The 27,988-nt window shown below is 43.2% G+C and overlaps 1 protein-coding gene across 2 annotated transcripts; it reads left to right on the forward strand.

The window, feature by feature from the left end:
• The first annotated feature begins 100 nt into the window (after positions 1-100).
• On the forward strand, positions 101-27,988 carry TIGAR (TP53 induced glycolysis regulatory phosphatase). 2 transcript variants are annotated; one of them, XM_067008571.1, is made up of 6 exons: positions 101-273; positions 8,507-8,544; positions 12,054-12,175; positions 21,588-21,665; positions 24,953-25,090; positions 25,992-27,988. In XM_067008571.1, exons 1-6 carry the CDS (start codon positions 101-103, stop codon positions 26,418-26,420), a joined length of 978 nt encoding a protein of 325 aa, XP_066864672.1. In that variant the 3' UTR covers positions 26,421-27,988. The 2 variants fall into 2 exon arrangements, with proteins under 2 accessions (XP_066864672.1, XP_058938695.2); XM_059082712.2 differs by having other exon boundaries at positions 128-273; positions 24,980-25,090.

The raw sequence follows: 27,988 nt of genomic DNA on the forward strand, positions 1-27,988 counted from the left end.
GCCCTGGGCGGGGCCTCGCCGCGCAGCAGTCTTTGCGACCTGCCGGCCCCCGGCCGCCCTGATTGGCCGTCCGGCAGTGACGTGAAGGCCTCCTCAGCCTATGGCAGCGGAGCCGGCCGGTGGCGGGGTGCGGAAGCGGCGGGGTGCGGCGGGCGCAGTGCCGGGTGGCTTGTGCGGAGTGTGGGTGAAGGTTCGGGCGGCGCGCGCGGCCTTTGCTTCGCTCTGTCGCGGTGCCGGCGGGATGACGCGCTTCGCTCTGACAGTGGTCCGGCAGTGAGTATGGCCGGCGCGAGCTGCCCTTTCCCCTCCGTGGAGTGTTGCGGGCTGGGGGACCGAAGATCTGCACCCGCCCCGCCCTGCCCGTCCCATTTGCTCCTCCGAGGCTCGGCCTGGCGATTTCTAGGTGTTTCCCATGAGTTACCCCCTACCGGTCCTCCTGCCCCAGCGACGCTGAGTGGGAAGCCAGGTGTCAGATGGCAGCGGTCCCGCGTTCGATGGGGACAGGGAGGTCGGGAGGAGTGTCAAGGGCCCCCGCCGCCGGGTGGCAGCTGAAGCGGAAGAGACAGCCCTGTCGCCGCACCTCCCGGGCCCCGCGTTTGCCCCCGGCCGGTCCCCCAGGGTCTGCAGAGTGACTGATCCGGGGCCGACGTTTCCGCTGCAGGCTCTGTGCCGGCTCCGTCCCTGTCCCCACGGTCCCCTCGGCCCCCCAGGCTTGTGTCTGAGATTCGCCTCTTCTCCGCAGACCTTCTGTCGCTGGGGGAGGAGAGGGGGGCCTCGCCCTGCTCAGCCGCCTGCATCGCCCCGAATAAATATGTTTATCATGTAACGTTACAGGGAGCTAAATGCTGACAAGTCTTTACGTCTCTTCCTTTTTCCTTCTCGACTCTTCTCAGCCCGGTGTTAACGGGAGGTGGAATTCAGGGAGGTCAGGAGCACAGATTTTTCGAGAAAGATCGACATAGGTTAGAATCTGGGCTCCAGCTAGGAGCCTTGTAACCTGGGCTTCCTTTTACCGACTTAATCTCTACGATCTCAGTTGCCTGATTTATAAAATGGGGTTAGTGATAGGACCCACTTCACTGGGTTACTGTGATAATGAAATGTCAGAAAGGTGAAGCGTACAGCACAGTGGAGGGGGAGAAATATAGCTTGAGAATTAACTAACTTTTGTTTCTGTAAGGACAGCTCTGATACAAATGCAGTGGGTCCTCCAATATGTGTGTATGGTTAAAGGGACCAGCATTCTGAGTGGGTGCTGTGTGTCAGCAGGTAACTAAGGGTTACAGGTAACTAAGATGCCGTTTTTGACATTGTGGAGCTTGTGGAGAACAGCAGTATGGTCTAACCTTGTCAAGCTGACTTTAGCTGCTCTCTTTTTTTTGTAGTGTTCTTACTTTATAGGAAGATTATCTTGGCAAAACCATCTGAAGTTGTTCTGTTAGGATTCACAGGATTTTAATGACTGAGCTAGAAATGGAGCTCCTCTCTCTCCACCCCACCGCCCTCCATTTTATAGAAGGCTTTATGGCCATCGTGTGACCTTCTTAAGGTCGCACAGCTCGTCAGCAGCAGAACAGGAATTAGTGTCTCGATTGCCCTTCCCTCTAAAGTTTCTGGATGCCTTGACCCAGTGCCTGGCATATAATTGCCACTCAGAAGTCGTAGCAAATCTGGGCAAAACCACCCCTTGAAAAACAAGATGATCCCTATTTAGTTTCTTAATAAACAATAGTTACATGAGTGCAGATGTTACCCCCTCCCTGCTTCTTAAAAAGGGCTTGATTTTTTCAATGGATTCCTCGTAGAATTCCTATGAGGAATTAATTTAAAAATATGTCTTAATAAATTAGTATGTGTCAGGCACTGTTGTAATTAAATTCTGACAACAGTCTGCTGAGGTAAAGACTGGCTTCTCAATTTGCCGGTGAGGAAACGGACACGGAGGGCATGTGACTTGCTTATAGTCACATGACAAGTTGGGGCCGTGGCGCGTAAACCAAGGCAGCAGGACTGCGGCCCATCCTCTTAACTATATACTATGCCCTTCTGCCTCCTATTTTGCAGAGTTAAAACCTACTGTTTGTAGGTTGCTTGAATATCATCAGCCATTTCGGGGGCTACTTTTTATTTCCTGTGGTATAACCATGAAGAGTGATAAGAATAGTTTACTTTGCTCTGTTTTATTCATGGGAAAGTGCAAAGGAAGTGTTGAAATAATTGATAGGGTTAGTTTTCTCCTTCAGAGTTCTCAAAGCTAAAAATTGATGATTCTTTCAGGAAAAGAAACAATTTCAAACTTGATTGATAATCACCAGAGTTCCATGTAATGACTCTTACAGCAATCAGCGAGGTTGAAGCATTGGGCATGATCTTGGGAATTTACCTTCCGTTTTCTATTGCCTGACTCTGTCAAATGCTTTGGAACTGAGAGCATGATCAGTGGGTTTAAGAGTCGGATAATTTTGGGAGGAAAACTTTTCAAATGCGGTTTCTTTAAGTTCAGCCGAATCCGTTGCGAGTCGGTGTGCTGATCTGCACCATCGTACTTGAAAGGGGGAGAGCGCGCCAGCTGTATCATTTTTGGAACAGAATACCCCACCTTTCAAACTTCAGGTCTACTAATTTGATTGAGCTGTAGCTTCTGGCGGCCCTGGAGCAGCATGGTTGAAAACCCCAGTATACGCAGTAGGTCCTGCCATCACCCACACGGCACGTGGAAGGCCCTAGTTCCCTTGAGAGGTTCTTTGTAAGAGTTTGCAGTTGGTTGCCTGCAAAGCCATCCCATTTCACTTCCATTTTTAGCTAGCTCTTTAAACATCTTTACAAATTAAATTTCCTTTACTTTTAACTACTTAAAGATGATGAATCAGTGTAGCTGCTGACAGCAAAGCCGATTGGTTTTTCTTACTCTGCCTCTGTCGGCACCCAGTCTTCTTGAATGCTAGTCACTGCTGTGTTTGTTCATAAAGCAGGCCAAATGAATGTTGGATCATCTGTAAACTTTTATCAAGATGCACGTAATTGTTATGTTACTGTGATATTTGTTTTCTGGGAGTAGGATTGATGAACTGGGAGAGCCTATGCAACTAGGCCTAATCGACATCCGGACAAAAATATATCATGAATTGAGTATTTTACATTTTTGCCCCCAGACCATCCAGTGAAACTCTCCATGTTACCAGTGCTTGAAATCTTCTATGTTTTCAAATTATTAATCCATTTTCAAATGAATTAATTGGTGTGGAGGAATTAGGATAAAGCTGTATATTCATGATTAAATATCAGGTGAGTACACTCCATTCCTGTGTACACCAAAGTATATCTATTTTGCAAACTTGCCCCAAATATATACTGACTTCCCATGATTTGTCTCTGCTGCAGCAAACCGAGTCCTGGTCCATGGAACTTGAATTATTTAAAAGGATGTGATTGGGAAATTAAGCTTTCTATATGATTTCTAGAGAAACGCTATAGAATACAAACCAGAACTAACAAAATAACATGCCTTTTTAAGGGAAGAACAGCATGTTAATCCACAAAATAAATGGTGTATATTTGTAGGCCTTTCAATGGCCGGTCATAAGACTTGACTTCTTGGCCTAAGTGTTTGTGTTCTCGCAGGGTCGGGTGTCTGTCTTGGAAGTGAATCGCACTGCATGTTTTGAGAATGAGTGCTGTTATTCCTGACTCCTTTAAAATATATTCCTCTGACCTTTCCACTCCCCCTACCTTCCCTGCCACTGCTACAAGCCAAGCTTTGGTTAGGGAAGTAGCTTAATAGTAAACCTATTTTAGCCACCCACTTTTCTTTCCCACTCCCCAAACGAACTAAACAGTTGCTTCAAGGATTTGTACAGACCTCTCGAAAAAGCTGATAAAAGCTGTAAAACTAAATATCTGTGCACATTTTTGGAAAAAAATTCTCTTTCTAGATTCTTACACTATGTTTATAAAGTGATTTGAAAGCAAAAAATGCCCAGTAGAACACCAGTGATTATTAATAATGCACTAATGTCTGCAGCAGTCTTTACTGACTTACAGCTAAAGGAAATCTTTTATTATATTATAGCTTTTTTTTCTCCTTTTGCTGAAATTGGTGAGATGCTGGGGCAGGACTGTTACAAATTATCAAAGTACTGGGATTCTGTTTTTTAATAGGATGACATTTTGATGATATAATGTTTTATTCTGAACCCTTGATCAAATCAGCTATTGGGATTAAGTTAAAATCTTGAGCTACCTTTTCAGTGAGCATACAAAAAGTTATCATCTTGGCAAATCATTTGTGTGATTTGTAAAGACCTGGTCTGGCGTAATTATTAAATTTCTTCTTACCCTTGATTTTAAATTTGTACAGTGAGCGAGAGAGCTTGTGATCCACAGTAAGTGGGCAAAACCTCTGAGGTTCCCGTAGAAAAGTAAATACGGGATTGGGGGCCAGGGAGGCGTTCTTTGAATTCTGCTGGTAATTGAATTGGTTACAAAGCCATTGTCTAAGGAGGACGTCGCTCGTACAGAAGTGAAGCACAGCGCTTGTATTCTTGGTCTCAGCAAGACTGTGAGGCTGAGACAGACGGGAGGTGGATCCAGTGTTTGGGAGCTGTTTTCTGTATGAGAAGCAGTGCCTTCCCCATCACTTCCCTGGATGCTTTGTTCATATGAACCACAGAGCTGAATCTCTTTCATATCCATTTCATACGATTCTGAATGGGTTTTGGAATGCTACAAGTCATCTTTTATTAATACTCACCTCAAGAATGATAATACTGGCAAGTGAGTGGCTAGTAGTGCTGTGTAATTTCACTCACTTGTCGTGTATTTTTTTTAAGCCACTACGTCCACATGTTGAGAAATCAGCGCAGTTCTCCTGCGTCTTCTGTCCTCTAACCCTGCAGGTGACCACAGCCTCTGCGTCCTCCCGGCATCTCTCGTGCAGATGCAAACGTTTACTCTTGTGTCCTGCCTTTTTCTTTCCTTCTTTCTTTCTTTTTTAAAAATTATTTTTGGCTGTGTTCGTTAGTTTTGGCTTCGTTGCTGTGTGCGGGCTTTCTCTAGTTGCTGCGAGCGGGGGCTACTCTTGGTTGTGGTGCACGGGCTTCTCATTGTGGTGACTTCTCTTGTTGTGGAGCACGGGCTCTAGGCATGCGGGCTTCAGTAGTTGTGGCGTGAGGGCTCAGTAGTTGTGGCTCGCGGGCCCTAGAGTGCAGGCTCAGTAGTTGTGGCGCACGGGCTTGGTTGCTCCGCGGCATGTGGGATCTTCCCGGACCAGGGCTCGAACCCGTGTCCCCTGCATTGGCAGGCGGAGTCTTAACCACCGCGCCACCAGGGAAGTCCCTGTCCTGCCTTTCTAAAAAGCTAGCAATCTTTGTATATTATTCTGTACCTTGCTTCTTCTGCTGAATATGTCTTGGTGACTTTTCCATCTCTTTACGTAAATCACTCTCCAGCAGACACAGCCGCATGGAATTCCATCAGGTAGATATCCCACTGTTTATTTGTTCAAGTAACGGGGTTCCCTGCTAAGGGGAATTTAGGTTATTTACCATCTTTTGCTGTTAGAAATATACTGTAGCAAATATTCTTTTAAATCTAGATGAATGCAAGCATTTCCAGTAATAGGGCTGCTGGATCAAAGGGTAAACAGACTTGTCATTTTGGTGGCTGTTTCCAGATGACCCTCCATCCAAAGAGCACGTACCCTGAGGTTCCGTTATTTCCCAGGATTTTCTCCAGGTACCAGGCACGTTCGGGTGCTGCAGCCTCTGGCCGTGCCTTTTAAGGAACTGGGGCCAGGAAGGATGCACGACTACAGAAGTGAACGAGCGTAGTACAGAAGGTAACGAACTGCAGTCGTGCCGGGACGCACGGCAGTGCAGAGGTGGGGTAGGTAAATGGGATGGGGCGGTGGGGAGTGGTGCCGAAGAGGCACGGCTACTTCAGGGAGCCATCTGGCTGTGTTGGGTCTTGAAGAATGAGGACACTTTGCCAGGTCCAGTGGTCTCTGTTTTAATAAGACCCCTAGGGGATTCTGAGACACACTCAAGTTTGAGAACCTGTGCTCTAGGTGAGGTTGAAAAACAACTGTTTTTATAAACGAGGGGCAAGGTTCCAGGCAGAGACCCGAGTCTGTGATTCCGACTAAGGTCTGATGGCATATTCCTTTCTGGATCTGAGTGAATCAGTCCCAAGTGAGATATTTTTCTTGTTAAAACTAGTGCTTCATGTAAAACACAAAGCAGGAGTGATGAGCCTTCATGGTAATCAGGGAAATACCAGTTAAAGTCAAGGGGAGGTATACTGTCCAGGTGCCATTTGGGCACACGTTGAAAGCTGTCACACGATGGGGAGGCTGTGGAGCACTGCAGAGTGGTGGCGGTTGGTGTAACCACTTCGGCGTTCCCGAATAAAGCTGGATGCGCCATGGCCCTGCAGCTCTAGTGCTAGGCAGGGGTCACTAGGCGGGGTCGGCAAACCCCTGCAGTAAATAGTTTAGGCTCTGCAGGCCGCATGGTCTGTCTGAACTGGTCACTTCCACCCTTAGAGTGTGAAAACAGCCATAAACGAGACATAGACGTGTGGGTATGACCTGCTCCAACAAAGCGTGGTCCACAGAAAGACCTGTTTACCAGAGTCCTCGGGTGGGTCTCAGTCACGAGCACGCGCCAGCGTCACTCGGCGGGTTCAGTAAAACAGACCGCTGGGCCGCCACCTCGGAGTTCCTGGTTCGGTGTGTCTGGGGGCCGGTGGGGCCTGAGACGCTGCATGCATTTCCAGTGAGTTTCCAGGCAGTGCCAGTGACGCAAGTCCAGGGACCGCGCTTTTGAGAACCACTGCCCTAGAGAGTCTGCTGCGTTCTGAACAAACACGCTCGTGGCAGTGTAGCCCGGAACTGGAAACAGTCTAAGTGTCTGTCACAGTGGACCATGTACTACGTTGTAGTACATCCTTACAGTGGAGTTTACACAGTAAAAACGAGACTCAAGTACGGGCACACTCAGCAACACTGGTGTATCTCCCAAAATGTTGAACAAAAGAAGCAACACAGAAAACCACATAGAGTGAGAAGCAAGTCATTGTAAAGTTCAACAACAGGCAAACTAATCCATGCTGCACACGGGCAGGAAAGCGAAGAGGAAAGGTGAGCGCTTGAGCAGGCCAAAGTCCCGGCAGGGGATCCACTGGGGAGGGAGGACATGGTGATGGACTGGGACGGGGTCCTGGAGGCTGGCAGTGATCTGTTAACTTGGGTGGTGTTATGTGGCTGCTGGCTTTATCATTATATTATTTACTATATATTTCATGATTTTTAAAAGATTGAAAATGCATTGTCTTTGATATCTATATAGTCTGTCCAAAAATGACTTATAAATACAGCTACTGAGTGCATCCTAAAGCTAAGCAGTGTTCTGGATGCTTTACCTGTGTTCCCCCAATCATCCCAAGAATCTTGTGAGGTTGGTACCATTGATTATCCCCATTTTACGGATGCGGAAGCTGAGGCATTGAGCTTAAGCCAGCAGGTGAGTGTAACGCCAGAGCAGTCTTGTTCCTGGGCCTGACAGATGGCAGCGCGGTTTCCCCTCACGGATTTTCACCTCTCACCGACATGGAAGGTGGGGACGTGGGCTGTGGGGACAGTTGATTCCAGATGAGGCGATAACTCGATCCGAAGAGGCCTGTGGGGTGTTTCCCCCCACCGTTTCCGGTTCTCTGTCCAGTGTCCGCACAGCACAGGCCAGCTCCCACCTCCAGGAGATGCTGGTCTCGAGCATCTCTGGGTTCAGTCTTATCACATAAAAGGAGCTCGGAGAAGTGTCTGCGGGATTCTCCCGGAGAGCTTTCTGTGTATTTGACCACTGCTTCCGTTGTGGGTGCATCTGTCGTCTGGTCTGGTCCAGGTGTCCTCCCTCTCCCCCTCCCCCTCCAGCCTCGATCCAGTTGCTTTGCGACATCACTTCCCCCATTGCTCTCCCGGTTGCTTCAGAACGGGTCGGGTTTGCTTTTGTAATTCCTCGGTGTTGCAAAGCGGCACAGCGTGAGCAGCTCCAGGCCTGGGGAGGCAGGGCCGGGGTCTGCAGGTCTGCGCGCTGCTCTCCGTCCCTCGCGCCTGGACGGACGGGTGGACCAGCGGTCGTGTTTTGGTCCCGATGCCTGTGGGAGTAATTTTGATCAACATATTTAAGAAGATGATTTAACAAAAAATTTTTATACATACATATACTACTTTTAAAATAGCATTTTCTACCTTTAGTTCACTTTAGATTGTTGATCTATACATTTTAATTTGGGGCAATTTGAAATGTTTAGCTTATCGATGAGGTACATAGAATAGATGATTGCAGATAGTAGTTTAGAATAAATTTTATCTTTATTACAGGTTAGATTCTGACGTATGTGCAATATGTTGTCTTTACAAGTATCATTACCCTCTGTTGCTGATTTTTTTTTTCTCATTTCAAAAATAACCTACTTTGGTAATAAAGGCTTTTTTCCCTCCCTGTTTTAGTGGAGAAACAAGACTTAACAAGGAGAAAATCCTTCAAGGTTGGTATGCTCTGACTCTTACTTTAGCTCTCTCTGTTAGTGATAATGTGAAATGTGGGTTAATCAGATCCGGTGGGGTCGGGTGGACCGGGGGCCGCTCTGGACTGTGAACTGGGATTACGGAATTAAATCATCATGGTCACAGAAATATGATCAGAGCAGATGGTAACCAAGAGAAGTGAGTCTCTTGAGTGAATTAGATGTAAAGAACAGTGCTCCAAGTTGTTCGTGGGCAGCTTCAAAGCTGATTAAGGAGTTATATTGAGTCTCGTTGTCTTAAAATATATCTGCCAGGATTTTAAATGATTTCATATTTGGAAACAAAAATTTACTGGCTGGTATTAATGGTGTTTTTCTGCTAAGATACTTATATTATTTTTAGTAGTAACAAAGAAATGGTTTAAAAAGAGAATTCCTGTTCTCACATGGGGTTGTTACTTTATTCCGAACAGACTCTCCCCTGCCCCCTGCCTTGTTCTGTTAATTTGGGTTCAGATCTTTTAATCTCCCTGTGATCCACCTGCTCGGTCTGGCTTTTAAAGAATATCTTTCAGCTAGACATGCTGTTCCTCTGCTTGGATTATACAAGCATTTAGTTTTACATTTTTGGGTTGGGGACATCTGGGCTTTGCAGAAGCTGATTTTCATACCCCGTGTGCTTGCCTCCCTCTTCTGGAAACCAGTCTGATAATTAAACGCACCTCTATTTCCCACTGACCTGGGCCCCACCCAGCGCATCCTCTGGGCTCACGTGCCATACCGCCTTGTCCGTGGTCCCTGCTCCTTTGTCTCATTTCATTCGAAGCTGACGGTCAAACATGAATAAAATTTTCATGTTCACACCTGTTTTTTAGGTCTGTTTCGTGTTTTCCTAACTTTGGAAGTTAGATGCTTAGTTCTTTAAGTTATAGCCTCCTTTTTATTTTTTTTAAAACCCTCACCTTATATGTTTCTAAGTGCCATTTTTTGGTCACATACCTGCAGTTTTGATTTGTAGTGATCTGATAAGTATTCAGCACCAAGTATCTTAAATTTCCGTTATGATTTCTTCATTGACCCATGAGTTATTTAGAACTGTTATTTAAATTTCCAAATGAGTGGGCTTTTTGGTTTTGTTCTTCATCTTTTGATTGACTTCCAGTGTAATTGCTTTGTGTTCTGACAGTACGGTTTATTTGATAATACCTCTTTGAAATTGGTTAGCGTGGTCAGTTTTTATAAACCTACTACTGTGTGTTTGAGAAAAAAATCTGTTTTCTAGTAGCTGGGTGTGGAGTTCTATATCAAATACTTAACCTTGATTTTGTTGTTCAGATCTTCCATACTTTACTAATTTTGTAAATTTACTCATTTGCCTGTATGACCTAAGGGTCAATTTATGAGTGAGATATGTTGAATTTCCCACTGTGATGGCCAGCTCATCCTTTAATACCTGAAGTTCTGTCAACTTGTGCTTTATGTGTTCTGCTTTTATACAGCTAGAGGCTAATTTATTAGGCACATACAAGTTTTCAAATTGCTCTTTGTGGTGAATGGGAACACTGATTGTTCATAGAGATCTTCACAATCCTTACTAAGACTTTTGTCATAAAGTCTGCATTTCTGAGAGTGATATGGCAACTCCGGCTGTTTGGGGTTGGAATATGCCTGGTATATATTTTCCTATCCCTTTCCGTTCAACCTTGCTGTGTACTGATGTCCTAAGTGTTACCTTGTAAATGGTAGGCAGCTGATTCTGATTCTTTTTAAACAAATAAAAAATACGGTCTTTCTGTTAACTGGTGAGAGTGGTCTGTCCACATTGACTCTGGTTTCTGGTGTGTTTGGACTTTTCCTTTGTGGTTCTTTTCTCCCTTCTTTATCTAGTCCTTTTCTTCTCACTCATCGTTACTTCTTAGGTGCCTGCTTTTCTTTTCCTTTTCTTTATCCAACCCACTCTTACTTTCCCTACTGGCCTCGAAATAAGCCATCTCTATCCTTTTGATGGTTGCCTTTGTATCTTTACCATTTGTGCCTAACAAAGTGTAAGAGAAATATCATCTCTCCTGAAAAATACAAAGTATGTGCTGCTGTTTAGTATCTCAGTCCTGTCCTTTTTTAACCATGCAATGTAGGCATTATTATTTAATTTGTTACTTAGTGTTTGTTTAGATTGACATCTGTATTTGCTAGTTTCTCTCCTCACCATTTCTTTTGCATCTCAGACCTTCATTCCTTAAACATCTTTTTTGAAAAGTCCTCTTGTGTAAATCAGTTTGTGGTAAATATAATTTCAATTGATTCTATTCCAGACAATTCTGTTTTTATTCTCAATCTTTTTTAGTCCAGACAGTTCTAGACTCACAGTTCTCTTAGCTCTTGGGAGCTATTCATCTGCTGCTTTTTGGCTTCAGAAGTCTTCTCTCATCCAAATGGTGGTCCCACCATGGGTATCTGTCTTTCTCTGTAACTGCTTTTAAAGTCTTTGTGTTTTATTTTGGTATTTTACAGTTTCTCTTACTAAATCTAGGAAGGTACGTTTTGTTTTTTTAAGTAATTTATCCTTCCTGGTGTACATTGTGTTTCCTTCATCTGTAGTTTTATGTCTTCCCTCATTTCTGTTCTCCATTTTCTCTCTTGTCTTTCTGGAGTTCCCACTAGATGTACTTAGGAATCCTCGTCCTTTCTCTAAGTCTCTAACACATCTGTGATGTGCTCCATCTCCTCGTGTCTGTGCCAGCGGACAGCTTCAGCCCTGCCTTGGGGTTCATGAAGCTTTTCAGCTTAATGAATCTCCTTTTATCCACTGAGGGATTTTTTTTTTTTCCCTCCTCAGTAATTCCATTTTTCATTGTTAAAAGATCTGTCTGGTTCTTTTGGAAAGCTATCTGGTTTTTGATCGCTTGTTATCGCTTATTTTTGTGACTCAGTTTATAGTCTCTGCTGATTTACACGTCTGACGTGTTAGTGGTTCCAAATCTGTTGCTTGTTGTTTCTGCCGACTCTTATTCATGACAGATTATATTCCTGTGTGTCGAGTCATTGGCTGACCTGTTATTCGCTCTAAATTAGTAGAAGACTTGTCAGCCTTCATTGAGAATGACTTGCAATACTGAACGTTACTGAATTCAAACGATGGAGATAAAGAAGGAAAACTTTTCTAGGTGACGATCCGACTGCCCAAATGCAGCAGCTGAGCTGAAAACGTAAGGTTCGGGACAGCATTAATAAAACACGTGGTGAAGTGGTGGGCGATGTGAGGGGGAGAGCTCGGGACAGCCTCCTCATTACCCAGTTCTCACCAGACAGACATTCTTCTGGGAAATACAGAAGAGCCTTTACAGGATCCTAGCTTAATTTTGCTTGCTTTCAGTTCTCTGAAAACTTATGTGGAAAAGTACCCAAGGAAATCTTTTAATAAAATATAGATAAATGCTCTTTATATTCTCTTAGGTGTGATTTTTATTGCATCGTATATATACATATATATATATATATGAATGTTACTGTTCTTTCTCTTAATACCACAGGACAAGGAATCGATGAGCCTCTTTCAGAAACTGGATTTAAACAAGCAGCTGCTGCTGGTATATTTCTTAATAACGTGAAGTTTACTCACATTTTCTCCAGTGACCTCGTGAGGACAAAGCAGGTGAGCTTAGAGTCAAGGTTGAGGCTGATGAGTCAAAAGTCTCAGCAGCTGTAACCTTGGAACATTTGCTGCCAGAGTCCGCAGGGAATTAACTCACACAAGACATCACCCCCAGCCCTCCTCTCCCTGACAGAACTTACTTCTTTTCCCTTCATTTGACTTTTGTGCTTTGTTTTATTGTGGTAGTTTTTAAGTTAGAGTAGCTTGGGGAAAATGTCTGACAGAAGGCCTATAAAAAGGCAAAGAAGGTGTCGTGAGAGAGAGCCAGTGGGAACACCACAGAGACGTCAGATTTTAGAGTCCAGATACAGTTTGAAAAACAACTGTGTTACTCTAAAGAAATAAAAGACGTGTGAAGGAACAGATTACTACAAAAATGATCCCAGAGATTTAAGAAAGAACCAAATCAACTTGTAAAAGGTTGGTGGAAGGAGACTTTTGTGGCAACCGTGGGGGAAAACAGGGTTGAAATGTGCCTCCCCCCATAAACAACTAGAAAGCAGGACAGAATCTGTGAAGCAACTGTTTTCAGACATCAGACTCCAGGCAGCATGGGCTGTGATCCCCGAATGAAGTGAAACAAAACAGGTGAGCCCTCGACCGTCCCGGTTTTCCAGCTGAAGCAATTCCCAGACTCTGGCAGAAGAAGCCACATAGAGGACAGTGGTCTCAGTGACTGAGGGGACAAAGCTTGGAATTTGGGGAGTTTAAGTAACTAAAATGTGTGGGGAAGAGTGCTGGAGAGAGAGCTGCACAGAGAAAACTCCGTAGACCTATGTGTAGGGATCCCCGTGATTCTCTGTTGGATGGTTGGTTAATCTGCACACGTGTGGCTGAAACTGCACGAGGGCAGAAAACACGGCTTCGGGCGGGAGGGCAAAGGTCCCTGGCGGGCAGCGGCCATCCACTCAATTCCTGGGGCTCACACAGGGTGCGGAGTCAGAATTCCCACCAGCGCAAGTGGAGGCTTTGCTGGATACAGAGAGCATATTACACCTTAATAGTGAGGCTGAACTCTCCTCAGAGGAGCATGAGGTGAGAAGTAGGAGACAGCAGAACCAAATTTCATGTTCTAGAGGTGAAAAATGCAGTATTCTGAAATGAAAATTTCATAGGGTGGGATTAACAGTAGGTTATAGACACTGTAGAAGAAGACATCAGTGAACATGAAGACGTGGAAACTGCACATTCCAAAATTAACTGTGGAAAGAAAAAAGACTAAGAAGGGAAAGTGAAGAGTCTCAGTGACGTGGAGGACAGTATCAAGCAGTGCAACATACATGTAGCTGAAGTCTCAGGAGGGAAGTGGGGAGAAGGGTGAGGGTGAGTATGAAAGTAAAAAGACAGATTTTGAAGAAATAATGACTCAAAAATCTCCAAATACATACCCAGTGAAAATACTTTCAAAAATTAAGGCAAAATAAAGACTTTTTCTTTCAAGCACAAGTTGAGGGACCCACACCTATATGGTCAGTTGCTTTCGTTTAGTCTCTTTGGTCAGTTGGCTTTTGACACAGGTGCCAAGGTAATTCCATGATCGAAACGGTGGTCTTTTCAATAAAGGGTGTTGAAACGATGGACCATCTGTGCAGAAAAGCGTGACATGTGATTCTTAACCTCACACAGTCCACAAAAACTAACTTGCAGGTGTTCATAGAACAAATCTAAAAGGTAAATCTAAGAAAATTCTATAAGGAAGCAGAGGGAAAATCTTTATAAAGGCATCTTGAGACAAAGCATAAACAAGACACAGATTGGGAGAAAATTGTAAACGTGTGTTACATGTATGTAATATATGTGTATATATCTGACACATAAGTGTGTGTTATCAATATATATCTCTTAGCTGTATAAATATATAAGATTCTTCCAACTCAGTAGTTAGACAAATAGCCCACTTTAAAAGAGGCAAAAGATTTGAATTTGACTGGGCACTTTACAAAGTGAGATAAGGGGAAAGCCAGTAAACAGATGAGAGCGTCCTCAGCATAATTGATTGCGACAGAAACCATATTAAAACCACAGTAAGATACCATTACACAACATGTGCATGGCTAAAGTTAGAAAGATAAAAGATGTGGAACAACTAGAACTCAAGACGTTGCTGGTGAGAATGTAAAATGGAACACCTACTTTGGAAAACAGTTTGAAAGTTGAACATACACTAACTGTATGATCCAACAGTTTCAATCCCAGAAATTTCTCCAAGAGAAGTAAGAATATATGTCCACACCAAGACTTGTACACAAATGTTTAATGGCAACTTTACTTGTAATAGGCAGAGAGTGGAAACAACCCATGTGTTGATCAGTAGGTGAATGGATAAATGAACATGGTATATTCATACAGTGGAGTACAACTCATCAGCAGCACAGAGGAGTCCCCAGAACAGTATCTGAGCAAACGAAGGCAGATGTGGGAGAGTGCAGACTGTGTGATTCCATTTACATGAGACTCTAGAACACATAAAGCAGGTAGTGCGGGCCGGGGGCCAGGAGTGGGAGGCATTGGCTGGCAAGGACACGAAGGAATCATTTCGGCTGATAAACTTCTTCTCTGTCTTGATTTTGGCGGTACTTAGACCTGTCACAACTCAGTGACCTGTACACTTGAAATATACTTCAATAAAATTTACTTAAAATATGGAAAAAGTTTATCCAAAAATGAAAACCTCAGTGGCTGTACTAAATTATAGACTAGATGTAGCTGAAATGGTCATTTGCTTAGAGATAAATGTAAGGTAGCAACTGAAGTGTGTAGCTCAGTGTGATAAGTAGGTTAAAAATAAGACTAAGACAGAAGGACGTGATGAGAAAGTCTGTCGTCTTTCGAGAGGAAGTATCAGAATGGGAAAGAGGCAATATTCGAAGAGGTCACAGTTAATAAACTACAGAATTATTGAAAGATGGCAAAATATCAGATCCAGAAAGTGTAAAAGAATCCCGGTCAGAATTTAAAAAAGAAATCTACACTTACAGCAATATTGCAAAACTCCAAAGACTATGAAGGAAAAAACATTATCCATTAAAGGCCAATATTAGGCTATCAACAAATGTGTCAATATCAACAATAATTTGATGTGCTGAGAGATAATAAAGATTAATCTAGAGTTTTATACCAGCAAAACATTTTCTAGAGAATAGGTGAAGACATTTCAGACAAACAAGCTAGAAAGAAACTTTCAAAGGATAATTGAAGAAGGAAAGTAATTCCAGAAGAGGTGTCTGAGATTCAGAAAAGAATAGTGAACAAAGGAAATTGTTAGAGGTATAGGTAAATATAAACAAATATTGATGATGTAAAACAGTGTCTGATTTTTGGAAGGGAGTTAAAAAACAAGGCAGACTATGGACTTTAATTATTTCTACCGTTTTGCAAATACAGTGTCTCTTGTCAGAGTAACCAGGTACACAATGAGAGAAGGAAACATGAACAAAAATGAGCAAAAACAAAAGGCAGCAGAAAGAGCCACCGGAGTTACCCGGTATCTGGAGTTACCAGATGTAGCCTTTAAAATAATCATTGAATGCACAGATAAAAATGCCATGGAGAATTTCAGCAGAGAACTGGAAATTATAAACAAGAACCAAATGCAAATTCTAGAACTGAAAAGATAACTGAAATTGATATTCAATGGATGGGTTTAAAACCAATTTAGACACACCTGAATGGAGAATTAATGAACTAGAACCTTTTTTTGTAAAGGGCTAGTTAGTTAAATTTTTAAGTTTTGTGGGCTGTATGGTCTGTGTCACAATTGTGAACTCTGCCGTTGTACTGTGAAAGCAGCCATAAAAGATACATAAATGGCTGAGTTCTAATAAAATGTTATTTATGAAAACAAGCCATTTATTTATTTATTGGCTGCGTTGGGTCTTTGTTGCTGCACCCTGGCTTTCTCTAGTTGTGGTGAGCGGGGGCTACTCTTGTTGTGGACCACGGGCTCTAGGCATGCAGGCTTCAGTAGTTGTGGCACACGGCCTCAGTAGTTGTGGCACACGGCCTCAGTAGTTGTGGTTCGCGGGCTCTAGAGCTCAGGCTCGATAGTTGCGGCACACAGGCTTAGTTGATCCGCGGCATGTGGGATCTTCCTGGACCAGGCATTGAGGCTGTGTCCCCTGCATTGGCAGGTGGATTCTTAACCACTGTGCCACCAGGGAAGTCCTACCACATCTTCTTTATCCGTTCATTTATCAGTGGACACTTAGGTTGTTTCCATATCTTGGCTATTGCAAATAATGCTGCAATGAACATAAGGGTGTATATAGCTTTTCAAATTAGTGTTTTTGTGTTCATTGGATAAATATTCAGAAGTGGGGGAGTTCCCTGGTGGCCTAGTGGCTATGATTCCGGGCTTTCACTGCCATGGCCCAGGTTCAGTCCCTGGTCAGGGAACTGAGAATCCTGCAAGCCACGTGGCACGACAAAAAAACAAAAACAAAAACAAAAAAACCCCTCAGAAGTGGAATAGCTGGGAGATATGGTAGTTTTATTCTTAATTTTTTGAGGACTCTCCATACTGTTTTCCATAGTGGCTACACCAATTTACAGTGCAACAGTGTACAAGTGTTCCTTTTTCTCTCCAGCGTTTCTTATCTCTTGTCTTTGTGATGATAGCCATTCCAGCAGGTGTGAGGTGATAGCTCATGTAGTTTTAATTTGCATTTCCACAGTAGTGATGTTGAACATCTTTTCATGTGCTTATTGTCCATCTGTGTGTCTTTGGAAAATGTCTGATCAGTTGCTCTCCCATTTTTTAACGGGGTTGTTTGGGTTTCTGTTGTAGTTGACTGGTGTGCATTCTTTATACGGTTGACCCTTGAACAATGTGCAGCTTAGGGGCCCCCACCCTCCTTGCAGTCAAAAATCTGCATATAACTTTGCAGTCAGCCCTGTGTATCCACGGTTCCACATCTGAGGATCGTGTGGTATTGTAGTATGTATTTTTAAAAATCCATGGATACATGGACCTGTGCAGTTCAAACCCATAGTCAAGGATCAACTGTATATTTTGGATATTAATCCCTTAGATATATGATTTGCAGTTATCTTCTGTCATTCAGTAGGTTGCTTATTTTGATGATGGTTTCCTTTGCTATGCAGAAGCTTTTTAGCTTAATGTAGTCCCACTTGTTTATTTTTGCTCCCTTGTCTTTAGAGTCAGATCTACAAAAACATTGCAAATACTAACGCCAGTGAAGTTACTGCCTATGTTTTCTTCTAGGACCTTTATGGTTTCAGACCTTACATTCAAGTCTTTAATCCATTTGGGGTTAACTTTTGTGTAGGGTGTAAGATAGTAGTGTAGTCTCTTCTTTTGCATGTAGCTGCTTGGTTTTCCCAACACCATTTGCTGAAGAGACTGTCCTTCCTCCATTGTATGTTCTTTGCTCCTTTGTTGCAAATTTATTGTCCATATATACGTGGGTTTATTTTGGGGCTGTCTATTCTATTCCATTTATCTATGTGTTTGTTTTTATGGCAGTACCATACTGTTTTGATTACTGTAGCTTTATAGTATAGTTTGAAATCAGGGAGCATGATTCCTCCAGCTTTGTTCTTTCTTAAGATTTCTTTGGCTATTCGGGATCTTTTGAGATTCTGTACAAATTTTAGAGTCGTTTGTTCTAGTTCTGTGAAATATTGCCACTGGAACTTTGATAGGGATTGCATCAAATCTAGATTGCTTTGGATAGTATGGACATTTTAACGATATTAGTTCCTCCAGTCCATGAACACAGAATATCTTTCCACGTATTTGTGTCTTCAGTTTTTTTCATCATTGTCATAGTGTTCAGTGTACAGGTTTCACCTCCATGGTTAAATTTATTCCTAGGTATTTTATTCTTGTTGATGCAGCTGTAAGTGGGACTATTTTCTTAATTTCTGTTTCTGATAGTTCACTAATTGGTGTGCAGAAACACCATAGATTTCTGTATATTAATTTTGTATCCTGTGACTTTACTGAATTCATTTATTAGTTCCAATAGTATTTTCATGGAGTATTTAGGATTTTCTGCATATAGTATCATGTCATATGCAAACAGTGACAGTTTTACTTCTTCCTTTCCAATTTGGATGCCTTTAATTTCTCTTTCTTTCCTAATTGCTGTGACTAGGACTTCCAAAACTATATTGAAGAGAAGTGTGATGGTGGGCATCCTTATCTTGTTCCTGATCTTAGAGGAAAAGCTTTCAGCTTTTCACCACTGAGTATGATGCTAGCTGTGGCCTTGTCATATATAGCCTTTATTATGTTGAGGTATGTTCCCTCTATACCCACTTGGTTGAGAGTTTGTTTTTTTATCAAAAATGGATGTTGAATTTTGTCAGATGCTTTTTCTGCACCTATAGAAATGATCATGTGATTTTTTTATCCTTCAGTTAATGTGGTGTACCATGTTAGTTGATTGCATATGTTGAACCATCCTTGCATCCCTGGAATAAATCCCACTTGATCGTGGTTTATGGTCCTTTTAATGTATTGTTGGATTCAGTTTGCTGATATCTTGTTGAGGATTTTTGCATCTTATGTTCATCAGGGATACTGGCCATAATTCTTTCTGTGATGTCCTTGTCTGGTTTTGGTGTCAGGGGTAATTCTGGGTTTATAAAGTGTGTTTGGAAGATTTCCCTCCTCTTCAGTTTTTGGGAAGATTTCAAGAAGGTTAGGTATTAAATCTTTGAATGTTTTGTAGCGTTCCAGGTGGTTAGTGAAGCCATCTGGTCCTGGGCTTTTTTTTGTTGGAAGATTTTAGATTACCGATTCAGTCTCTTTACTAGTAATCAGTCCATTCATATATTTTATTTCTTCATGATTTAGTCTTAAAATCATTGAAATTTCTAGGAATTTATCCATTTCTTCTGGTTGTTCAAACTGTTGGCATATAATTGTTTGTAGTAGTCTCTTACAATCCTTTGTATTTCTGTGTTATCAGTTGGAACCTCTCCTCTTTCATCTCTGATTTTATTTATTTGGGTCCTCTCTCTTTCTTCTTGGTTAGTCTAGCTATAGGTTTGTCGATTTTGTTTCTCTTTTCAAAGAACCAACCCTTATTTTCATTGATATTTTTCCTATTATTTTTGGTCTCTATTTTATTTATTTCCACTCTGATCTTTATTATTTCCTTTTGTCTTGTTAATTTGGGGCTTTGTTCTTTTTTCCCCTAATTCCTTTAGGTGTAAAGTTAGATCATTTGGGGTTTTTCTTATTTCATAGGGTAGACCTGTATTGCTATGAACTTCTCTCAGAACTGCTTTTTGCTGCATCCCATAGATTTTTGTATGTCGTATTTCTGTTTTCATTTGTCTCTAGGTATTTTTTGATTTCTCCTTTGATTTCTTTGATGAGCCATTGGTTGTTCAGTAGCATGTTGTTTCACCTCCACATTTTTGTGTTTTTTCCTGTTTTGTTTTTTTTTTCCTTGTGCTTGATTTCTAGTTTTGTACAGTTGTGGTCAGAGAAGGTCCTTGTTATGATTTCAGTATTCTTGAGTTTATTGAGACTTGTTTTGTGACCTAATATGTGATCTATCCTGGAGAATGTTCCATGTGCATTTAAGAATGATGCTTTGCTGCTTTTGGATGGAGTGTTCTGTTTATATCTATTAAATCTATTATTTAAGACTGATGTTACTTACTGATTTCCTGTCTGGATGACCTACCTATTTGTGTAAGTGGGGTGCTAAAGTCCCCTACTATTATTGTATTGCTGTCAGTTTCTCTCTTTAAGTCCATTAATATTTGCTTTAAATATCTTGGTGCTCCTCTGTTGGGTGCATATACATTTGTAAAATTATATCTTCTTGCTAGATTGACCCCTTTATCATGGAATGCTCTCTTTGTCTTTTATTACAATCTTTGTTTTAAAGTCCACTTTGTCTGATATGAGTGTAGCCCCTCCAGCTTTCTTTTCATTCCTGTTTGCATAGAATATATTTTCCCATCTTTTTACAGTCTCTGTGTGTCCTTTGTTCTGAAGTGAGTCACTTGTAGGCAGTCCATAAATGGCTCTTTTTTTTTTAATCTGTTCAGCCACTCTGTATCTTTGATTGGCATATTTAATTGAGTTACCTTTAAAGTAATTTTTGAGAGGTATGTACTTATTGCCATTTTGTTAATTGTTTTCTGGCTATTTCTGTAGTTTCTCTCTGCTCCTTTCTTCCCTTTCTCTCTTCCCTTGTGGTTTGGTGGTTTTCTTTAGCGTTAGGTTTAGATTCCTTTTTCATTTTCTTTTGTGTATTTAGTGTAAATTTTCTCTTTGTGGTTACTATGAGGTTCACATATGACATCCTATATAAGTAGTAGCCTGTTTTTAGTTGGGAGCAACTTAAATTTGAACACATTCCAAAACTGGCTTTTTACTCCTTCCTGCCATGTCTTATACTTTTTATGACACATTTTACATCTTTTTATTTTATGTATCCCTTAACTAATTATTATAATTTTACTGCTTTTGTCTTTTAGCCTTCATCTTTGTTTTATAAGTGATTGATCTACTACCTTTATTATATATTTACCTTTTCCAGTGAGATGTTTGCTTTCATATGTTTTCTTATTATTAATTCGTGCCATTTCTTTTCAGCTTAAAGAAGTCCCCTTAATATTTCTTTTTTAAAAAAATTAATTAAATTAATTAAATTATTTATTTATTTTTGGCTGCTTTGGGTCTTCGTTGCGGCGAGCGGGCTTTCTCTAGTTGAGGTGAGCGGAGGCTACTCTTCGTTGTGGTGCGCGGGCTTCTCATTGCGGTGGCTTCTCTCGTTGCGGAGCACGGGCTCTAGGCGTGTGGGCTCAGTAGTTGTGGCTCGCAGGCTCTAGAGCGTAGGCTCAATAGTTGTGGTGCACGGGCTCAGCTGCTCCGGGGCATGTGGGATCTTCCTGGACCGGGGTTCGAACCCGTGTCCCCTGCACTGGCAGGTGGATTCTTAACCACTGCACCACCAGGGCATTCCCCCCTTAATATTTCTTTCTTTCTAGGGTTGGTTTAGTGGTGATGAACTCCTTTAGCTTTTGTTTCTGGGAAACTCTTGCTCTCTTCTTCAATTCTGAATAACCTTGCTGGGTAGAGAAAAGATTCTTAGCTGGAATTCTCAGCACTTTGAATATGTTTTGCCACTCCCTTCCGGCCTGTAAGGTTTCTACTGGAAAATCTGCTGGTAGCCTAATGGGGTTTTCTGTGTCCTTGGGAGGAGGTGAGTTCAGCGTCTTCCTCTGCTACCATCCTGAACACTCACAGAATGATATAGTTTTAGGCTGCGTGTGCAGCTTGTGGGATCTCAGCTCCCCGACCAGGGATCGAACCTGGGCCCCCTGCAGTGGAAGCGCGGAGTCCTAACCACTGGACCGCCAGGGAAGTCCCCAAGAATGATTATTTTTATGAGAAAAGAGATAGTTGTCTTTTGATTTGCAGACCGTGCATGGAATTTTGGAGAAGAGCAAATTTTGCAAAGATATGACAGTAAAGTATGATTCAAGACTTCGAGAAAGGGTAAGTAACTTCCATATTGTTCTTTTACTATAAATTATCAGTAAACCAACTCAGTTTATCCCATGGCTAGAAATTAAATGCCTACCTGCGAGGGATGTGATATCAGCTATTACATGAAGAATCTACTGTATGGCAGTTACTCTTACTTACTCTCATAAATAGTGTCTTATTTGATCATTAAAATCATAGGAAAGCGGCATGTTAAATTATAAAAGCAAGGCATACTTGTGAGAACTTAGTACAGAAGAGTTTAAAGTTAAAGGTGAAAAGTTCTCTTCCCAGTCTCCTAATCCTACCCCATAATTGTAAGCATGAATAGACTCCTTTATGCCAACTTTATATACTTTACCAGAAATGCATCTTCCTGAAACTGTGGTTTAGCTAAAAGACGGCAATTTCAGGTCTGAGATTTGGCCCCAAGTCTCCTCCTCGAGCAGCGTTTTTAGTGCAGAGTCTATAATGCTGACGTGTAACCTGGTTGCTGTCCTGCCGGCCCTGTGATCTCCTCTGCCCCTGGAGAGAAATGTAACAGAATGGCCAGGGCATCTTCGAAGAACTGCTTTTCATAACTTGCGTGTGTTCACTGTTATAGTTCAGCATATAGGCTAGAGCTCCAGCGTACACGCTCTCTGGAAAGGCTCACTCTGTGCCCAGGAGCCAGTGCTCAAACGTTGTTAAAGAAAAATGTCCTGGGAGCTCCCCGGCGGTTCAGTGGTTAGGACTCCGCACTTTCACCGCTGAGGGCACGGGTGCAAATCCCTGGTTGGGGAACTAAGATCCCGCAAGCCGTGCTTTGTGGCCAATAAAATAAAATAAAGCGCGGCCAACACAAAACGAAAAATACACCTATCCCCCAAACTAAATCTGAATAGATCAAAAGAAGAAAATGTCCTGCGTTCAGGGGAACGCTGCACAGGGCCCATCATCACGTGAAGGAGAAAGCGTTGTCATCGGCTGGGCCATCCCTCCTCCATCTGCGCGGTCTCCTGAGTAACGTCATCCTCTCCGGTGATTTCAGTCCATGGCTCTTCCCTGAGCTGCACACACACACCGAGCTGCCAGTGGCTCAGCCGCCCCGCGGCCGCCTCCGGCCAGTGGAATGCGCTCCCCTCTCCACGGGGCCCCGCCCCACGCAGTGGCTGAAGCCCTCCTGCCGGCTCTGCGCCGTCTCGCGCACCGCACGTCCCGTCCACGTCTTGTCCGCTCAGCCTCTGAGTAGTTCCCGAAAGCTTCATCTCTCTGCGAGCCCCCGCTGCCCGCGTACTGCCGCCCGGCATCCTCTACCGCCTGCGTCACTGGGACAGCGATTCTCCTGCTTTCTGTCTCGCCCCCCACTTTCCCCGTCTGATCTGCACGCTGCAGCCGGAGTCATCTTTGCAGAATTCGGTAGCCACACCCCTGTGTCAGCGGGTTCACTGCTTCTCTTGTACCCTCAGGAGTTGTCATAACTCTGACCTGGCGCTTGGGAGCTGCGGGGTCTGATCTGTTGCCTCCTGCCTCTTCCTGGGTGCTCAGTGCCTGGGTTTAGCGGTCACATGAGTGGGCACTGGCGCTGTGCTCGCCGCGTCCCGCCGCTGTTCCAGGAGCCGCGGGCTTGTTCATCTTCACAAGAACCCCGGTGCCGGGAAGATGTAAAAACCTCTTTTCTTAACCCCCGTTTTACAGAAGCAGAAACCGAGGCACCTGGAGGTCAAGTCCAGGCCCAGGGTCCCAGAGCTCATTCGTGGCAGAGTTCAGATTCACACTGAGGCCCCTGGGCCTGGAGCCCGTGCTCTGGACCACTGGTCACACGCTTCTCAGCCTCTCCCCGGAGTCTCCCGGACACCCCGTGCTCTGGGCTCACTGAACCTCTGCATCTGTCCTCCACTCGGCCTGGAATGCTTGCTCCCAGGCCTGGCCGGCTTCCACGCGCCAGAGGCTTTGGCCCTCGGTGGTTGCCCGAGTCCAGATTAGACATCCTTGCCGTATCTGTCAGTCTCTCTCCGTCTCGGCACTTTTCCACTTGCAGTTGCTTGGTATCGCCACCTCCCCCGCGGTCTCAGCAAGGGTGGGAGCTGTGCAGCCGCCTGTGCTCTCCTCCTAACTGCCCCAGCGGAGCATTTGGAGTATTCAACAAATGGATGCTTCCATTCCTGTGGAAACAAAGCAGCTGATAGCTTTTAATGGCCCTCTTTGTGATTGTTAGGTTGCTCCAGATACAAATAAGAGTGTGAGAAATTGGGCTTGAAGACTGAAAGAGCAGCTGGTAAAGTGTGCGTGTATTCTTATAAAAAAGTAATATTTCACTGTTGGATTTCTTATCTGATGGTGGTGGTAGAATCTTTTGGCGTCATCAGTGCAAACCATAAGTGACGCTTTGTCTCTTTCAGAATTTTCTTATGCCAGTAATCCATTGTCATTGTAGGGAATTAAAACTAAGAACACTTTGGAAAAAAATACAATTAAAATTTCTACCACAAACACACACACACACACACGGAATATTTTGATATGTGTGCTCCTGACATTTTCCTTCTTGTCTGTTTTTACCTGTCTATCTGTTTGTGTGTATGTTTTTCGAAATGAAATCCTACTCTATGCATTGTTTTTTAACTGGCTTGTCTCACGTACTGTGTTTTTCTGTGCCCATAAATGCACATCAGTATGATCACATAATTAATGACTCTGTATTCTTAAGATATTGCTGTTGCATCATGTGTTTAACCAAGCTACTGCTGACCTAGTTTAGGACATCTAGGTTGTGACTAGATTTTCCACTGATGTAAATAATGTTACAATATAAACATCTTTGTAGTTGATCTTTCACACACATATCTCATACATTTCCTAGAAATGGAATTGCTGAGTGTGTACTTTTTAAAAAGACTTTTGTACGTATTGCTACATTTCCTTCCAGAAAATCTGTGCCAATTTATACTCCCGTGAATGATCTAGGAGAGAGTTTTTCCCGCATCAACACTGGCTATTAGTGATCTCTGTGGTCTTCTGATTTAATGACTTCAGAAAGGTGTCATTTTAGTTTTCACACTCTGGATTCCTCGTGAGGTAGTTTTCCCATGTTTATTGGCCATTTGCATTTCCTTTGTGACTTGCGTGTGCTTCTCCAAGACTCCGTTTTTATGAATCTAAAAAGCTAATGAGCTTTGAAGTCACAGGGATCTGGGTTTGCATTTTCTCCCAGGAGACAGGATAAAGTAAGCCAAAGAAATCTAAGCGCGCCCCCGGAATGATTGTTCTGAATTTGCCATAAACATGTACTTAGTTGTTGTATTGCAAATTCCTTTGAGGCCTTTTTGTCTGTTGGATCATTGCAGAAATACGGGGTTGCAGAAGGCTGGCCGCTGAGTGAGCTAAGGGCCATGGCCAAAGCAGCTGGGCAGGAGTGCCCTGTGTTTACACCGCCCGGAGGAGAGACCTTGGACGAGGTACGTAGCCCTGGGGAAGGTCGCCCCGTCCGCGAGCGTGCCAGTGTCAGCGTAGCTGCAATCTTGACTCGTCGCGTAAGCAAGATGTTTCTGAATTGTAGCTAAGCAGTTTGGAAGTTGTTTGGTTCACAGAACGACTCTGCATCATACCATTTTTCCCCCTTTTAAGCTGTCCTGTCTTTCTCATTTATTAAGTCATTACCGATAACGGATTTGAGGAAACGGGTTATTAGATGGGTCTGTTAAGAAAACTCCTTGAAAAGGGAGCGGTAGCCGTCGCAGTGGCAGTGGAGTCGGTGAAGCAGGCATGGTGCTGGTCAGCGGGACGGTGGGAAAAACCCAGCAGCTTGGCCGGCAGGACGGTCAGGCCTCTCTTGCGCCTGCAGCTCTAAGTGACGTGGTAGCCCTGCCTGCGTCGCTGTGCAGCGTTCTGCTTTTGAGCTGTGTTATTGGTGATTCCCCACCACCACCACCATTTTTAATTTTCATAATTTTCTTGTAAAGACTTTGTATTAATTTAGTGAGGGAAGGCTTTTTATCCTTGTTGTTCTAGTTGAACGGAAGTGCCCGATGCAAGTTTCCTAGGTATTCCTAGTTTCCTGCTATCCTATGGGCTTCTGTTTGCTCGTAGATTTCCCCAGCTAGACTCCGAGTGCTTTGAAGTCAGGAATTAGTCATTGTATCTTACTCACCTTTGTCCCCAAAATGCTTTCATGGGTCCAGAAATAAGTTGAGCGCTCACTTAACCAGTGTCTGTGGAAGTACTGATTGAATGAATAGAAACACAGCGTTTCATCTGCTTCTGTAGTGACTGACGTGTAGAAAAACTCAGTTCTGTTTATGTCTTAAAACAGTCATTAATGTCACTTTATTTCACCTTTTTTTTTTTCTTTCCTTGTAGGTGAAAATGCGTGGAAAAGACTTCTTTGAATTTCTTTGTCAGCTGATTCTGAAAGAAGCAGGTCAGAATGAACAGTTTTCCCAAGAAGCCCTGAGCGACTGTCTGGAAAGTTCTTTGGCAGAGATATTTCCTTTAGGGAAAAACTGTGCCTCCCAGTTTAATTCGGATGGCGGCGCTCCAGGGTTAGCCGCCAGTGTCTTAGTCGTGAGTCACGGCGCCTACATGAGAAGCCTGTTGGATTATTTCCTGACCGACCTTAAGTGTTCCTTCCCGGTGACCTTGAGCAGGTCCGAACTCACATCCGTCAGCCCCAATACAGGGATGAGCGTCTTTATCATAAACTTTGAGAAAGGAGAAGTGAAACCAACCACCCAGTGTGTGTGTGTGAACCTACAGGGCCACCTGACCGGGGTGACCAAAGCTCACTAAATTTCAATCTGCATCGAAATCTAACAAATGTGAGCCTCTGACGGAGTGCCTTTGCCTTTATTTCCACTCTCTGCTGATGCAGACCTGGAAACAGTTAAAAAGCTGTCCCCATTATAGCAGGTTATAAAGCTCGAATGGAATCAGAGCCACGTGAAACACTAATGGAGAACCATCGAGATTGACTTCTTTTTTGTGAGTACAGTTGGAATTTTGCTGCCCTGCTCAGTGACGTCTCTGGATTGTAAATGGATGAAGGAACTCAGTATTGCAAATTGGGGGATTAGTAATCCTGTTACTATGGTTTTGTTTGCTTTTTTAATATCCTGGTTTTTTTGGTATTCTTCTTTAATGTCTGAAAAATCTGGCCTATTTTATTGGCTCTTGGTAACATACGGTATGTTTTCTTTTTTACTGTCTCATCCAGTTCTTGGAAGAGGGAACTATTTGTAATTTTCACTCCATATTTATGTGAAAATATGTTACATTCAAAAAGTCCTTTAAAGGAGAAATGCTTGCCGTCATAGTTGATGTAAAAGCAAACGACACTAAATGGTTAATACAGAAATCAGCTGTTGGAATTGTTTACTCTGGAGGGTCTGAGATGCAGATGAACGTGGATTGTGTGTGAGGAAGAAGCATCATCTGATCACAAAATTTTTAAAGAAGGAATCTGAGCGGAGGAAGAGAAAAGAGCAGATCTTTCTTATCTACCCTGTAGGCTGTAGAATTTAGTTTGACGATGGCACTAAAGAAAGTAAACGGTTGCTTCACAGTAGCCCCAGGATAAAAGAGAGGCTTCAGTGAAAAGGAACCGTGGTTTTTTTTGTGGCAGGTACAGATGAGGTTTCCTCTCTTTTCCACCAGATGGCACTGGAGAAAAGGGAGTTTGGTTACCTTAATTCTGTACAGAAGATGGGTCGCTCTGAGGCCCTCCTGTAAATGGAGAACGTGTTTTCCATGCAGTTTGCTTTTAGAGTATCACGTTGAGGAACGCTGGGAGTCTCCGCTCACAGAGGGTAGGACTGAGGCTGTCAGTTAAGGCTAGAATCACGTGTAGTCATGTTTCAAGTTCAGGATCATGCTGTCCTTAGCGTGTGCAGCGCGGCCAGTGTTCGTGCCAGTGCTGGAGCAGAGCACGTGGTTTAGCGCAGACGAAAAGTTGGAAAGTAACCGAAAAGGACAGATAATGAACGTCCACATCCCTGCCATCCAGAAGTAATATCCCCCCCCCTTTTTTAAAAAAAGAAATAACACGTTGCGATGTAGGCCAAGTTCCTTTAAGCAGCTGTCGCTGTCCTGTTTCCTCCTGTTCTCTACAGAGACAGCCAGCAGCGTGAGTCTGTATACCCGTCCATCCTTCACGTGGCCACCCAGTGTCATAAGGGAACAATGGGATTGTTCTGGTGTTTTTAAGATGTACAAAATATCAAGCTGTCTGTATTCTGTATTTTCACTTATTACATGTATCTTGGGGCTCTATATTGGTATGTATAGATAGATCTGGTTACGTGTGTAACCACTGTATTGTACAAAATAAATGTAGTACCTTTTATTTCTTTATTCTCATA

The sequence above is a fragment of the Kogia breviceps genome, chromosome 12 (genome assembly GCF_026419965.1).
Source record: "Kogia breviceps isolate mKogBre1 chromosome 12, mKogBre1 haplotype 1, whole genome shotgun sequence".
NCBI lineage: Eukaryota > Metazoa > Chordata > Mammalia > Artiodactyla > Physeteridae > Kogia > Kogia breviceps.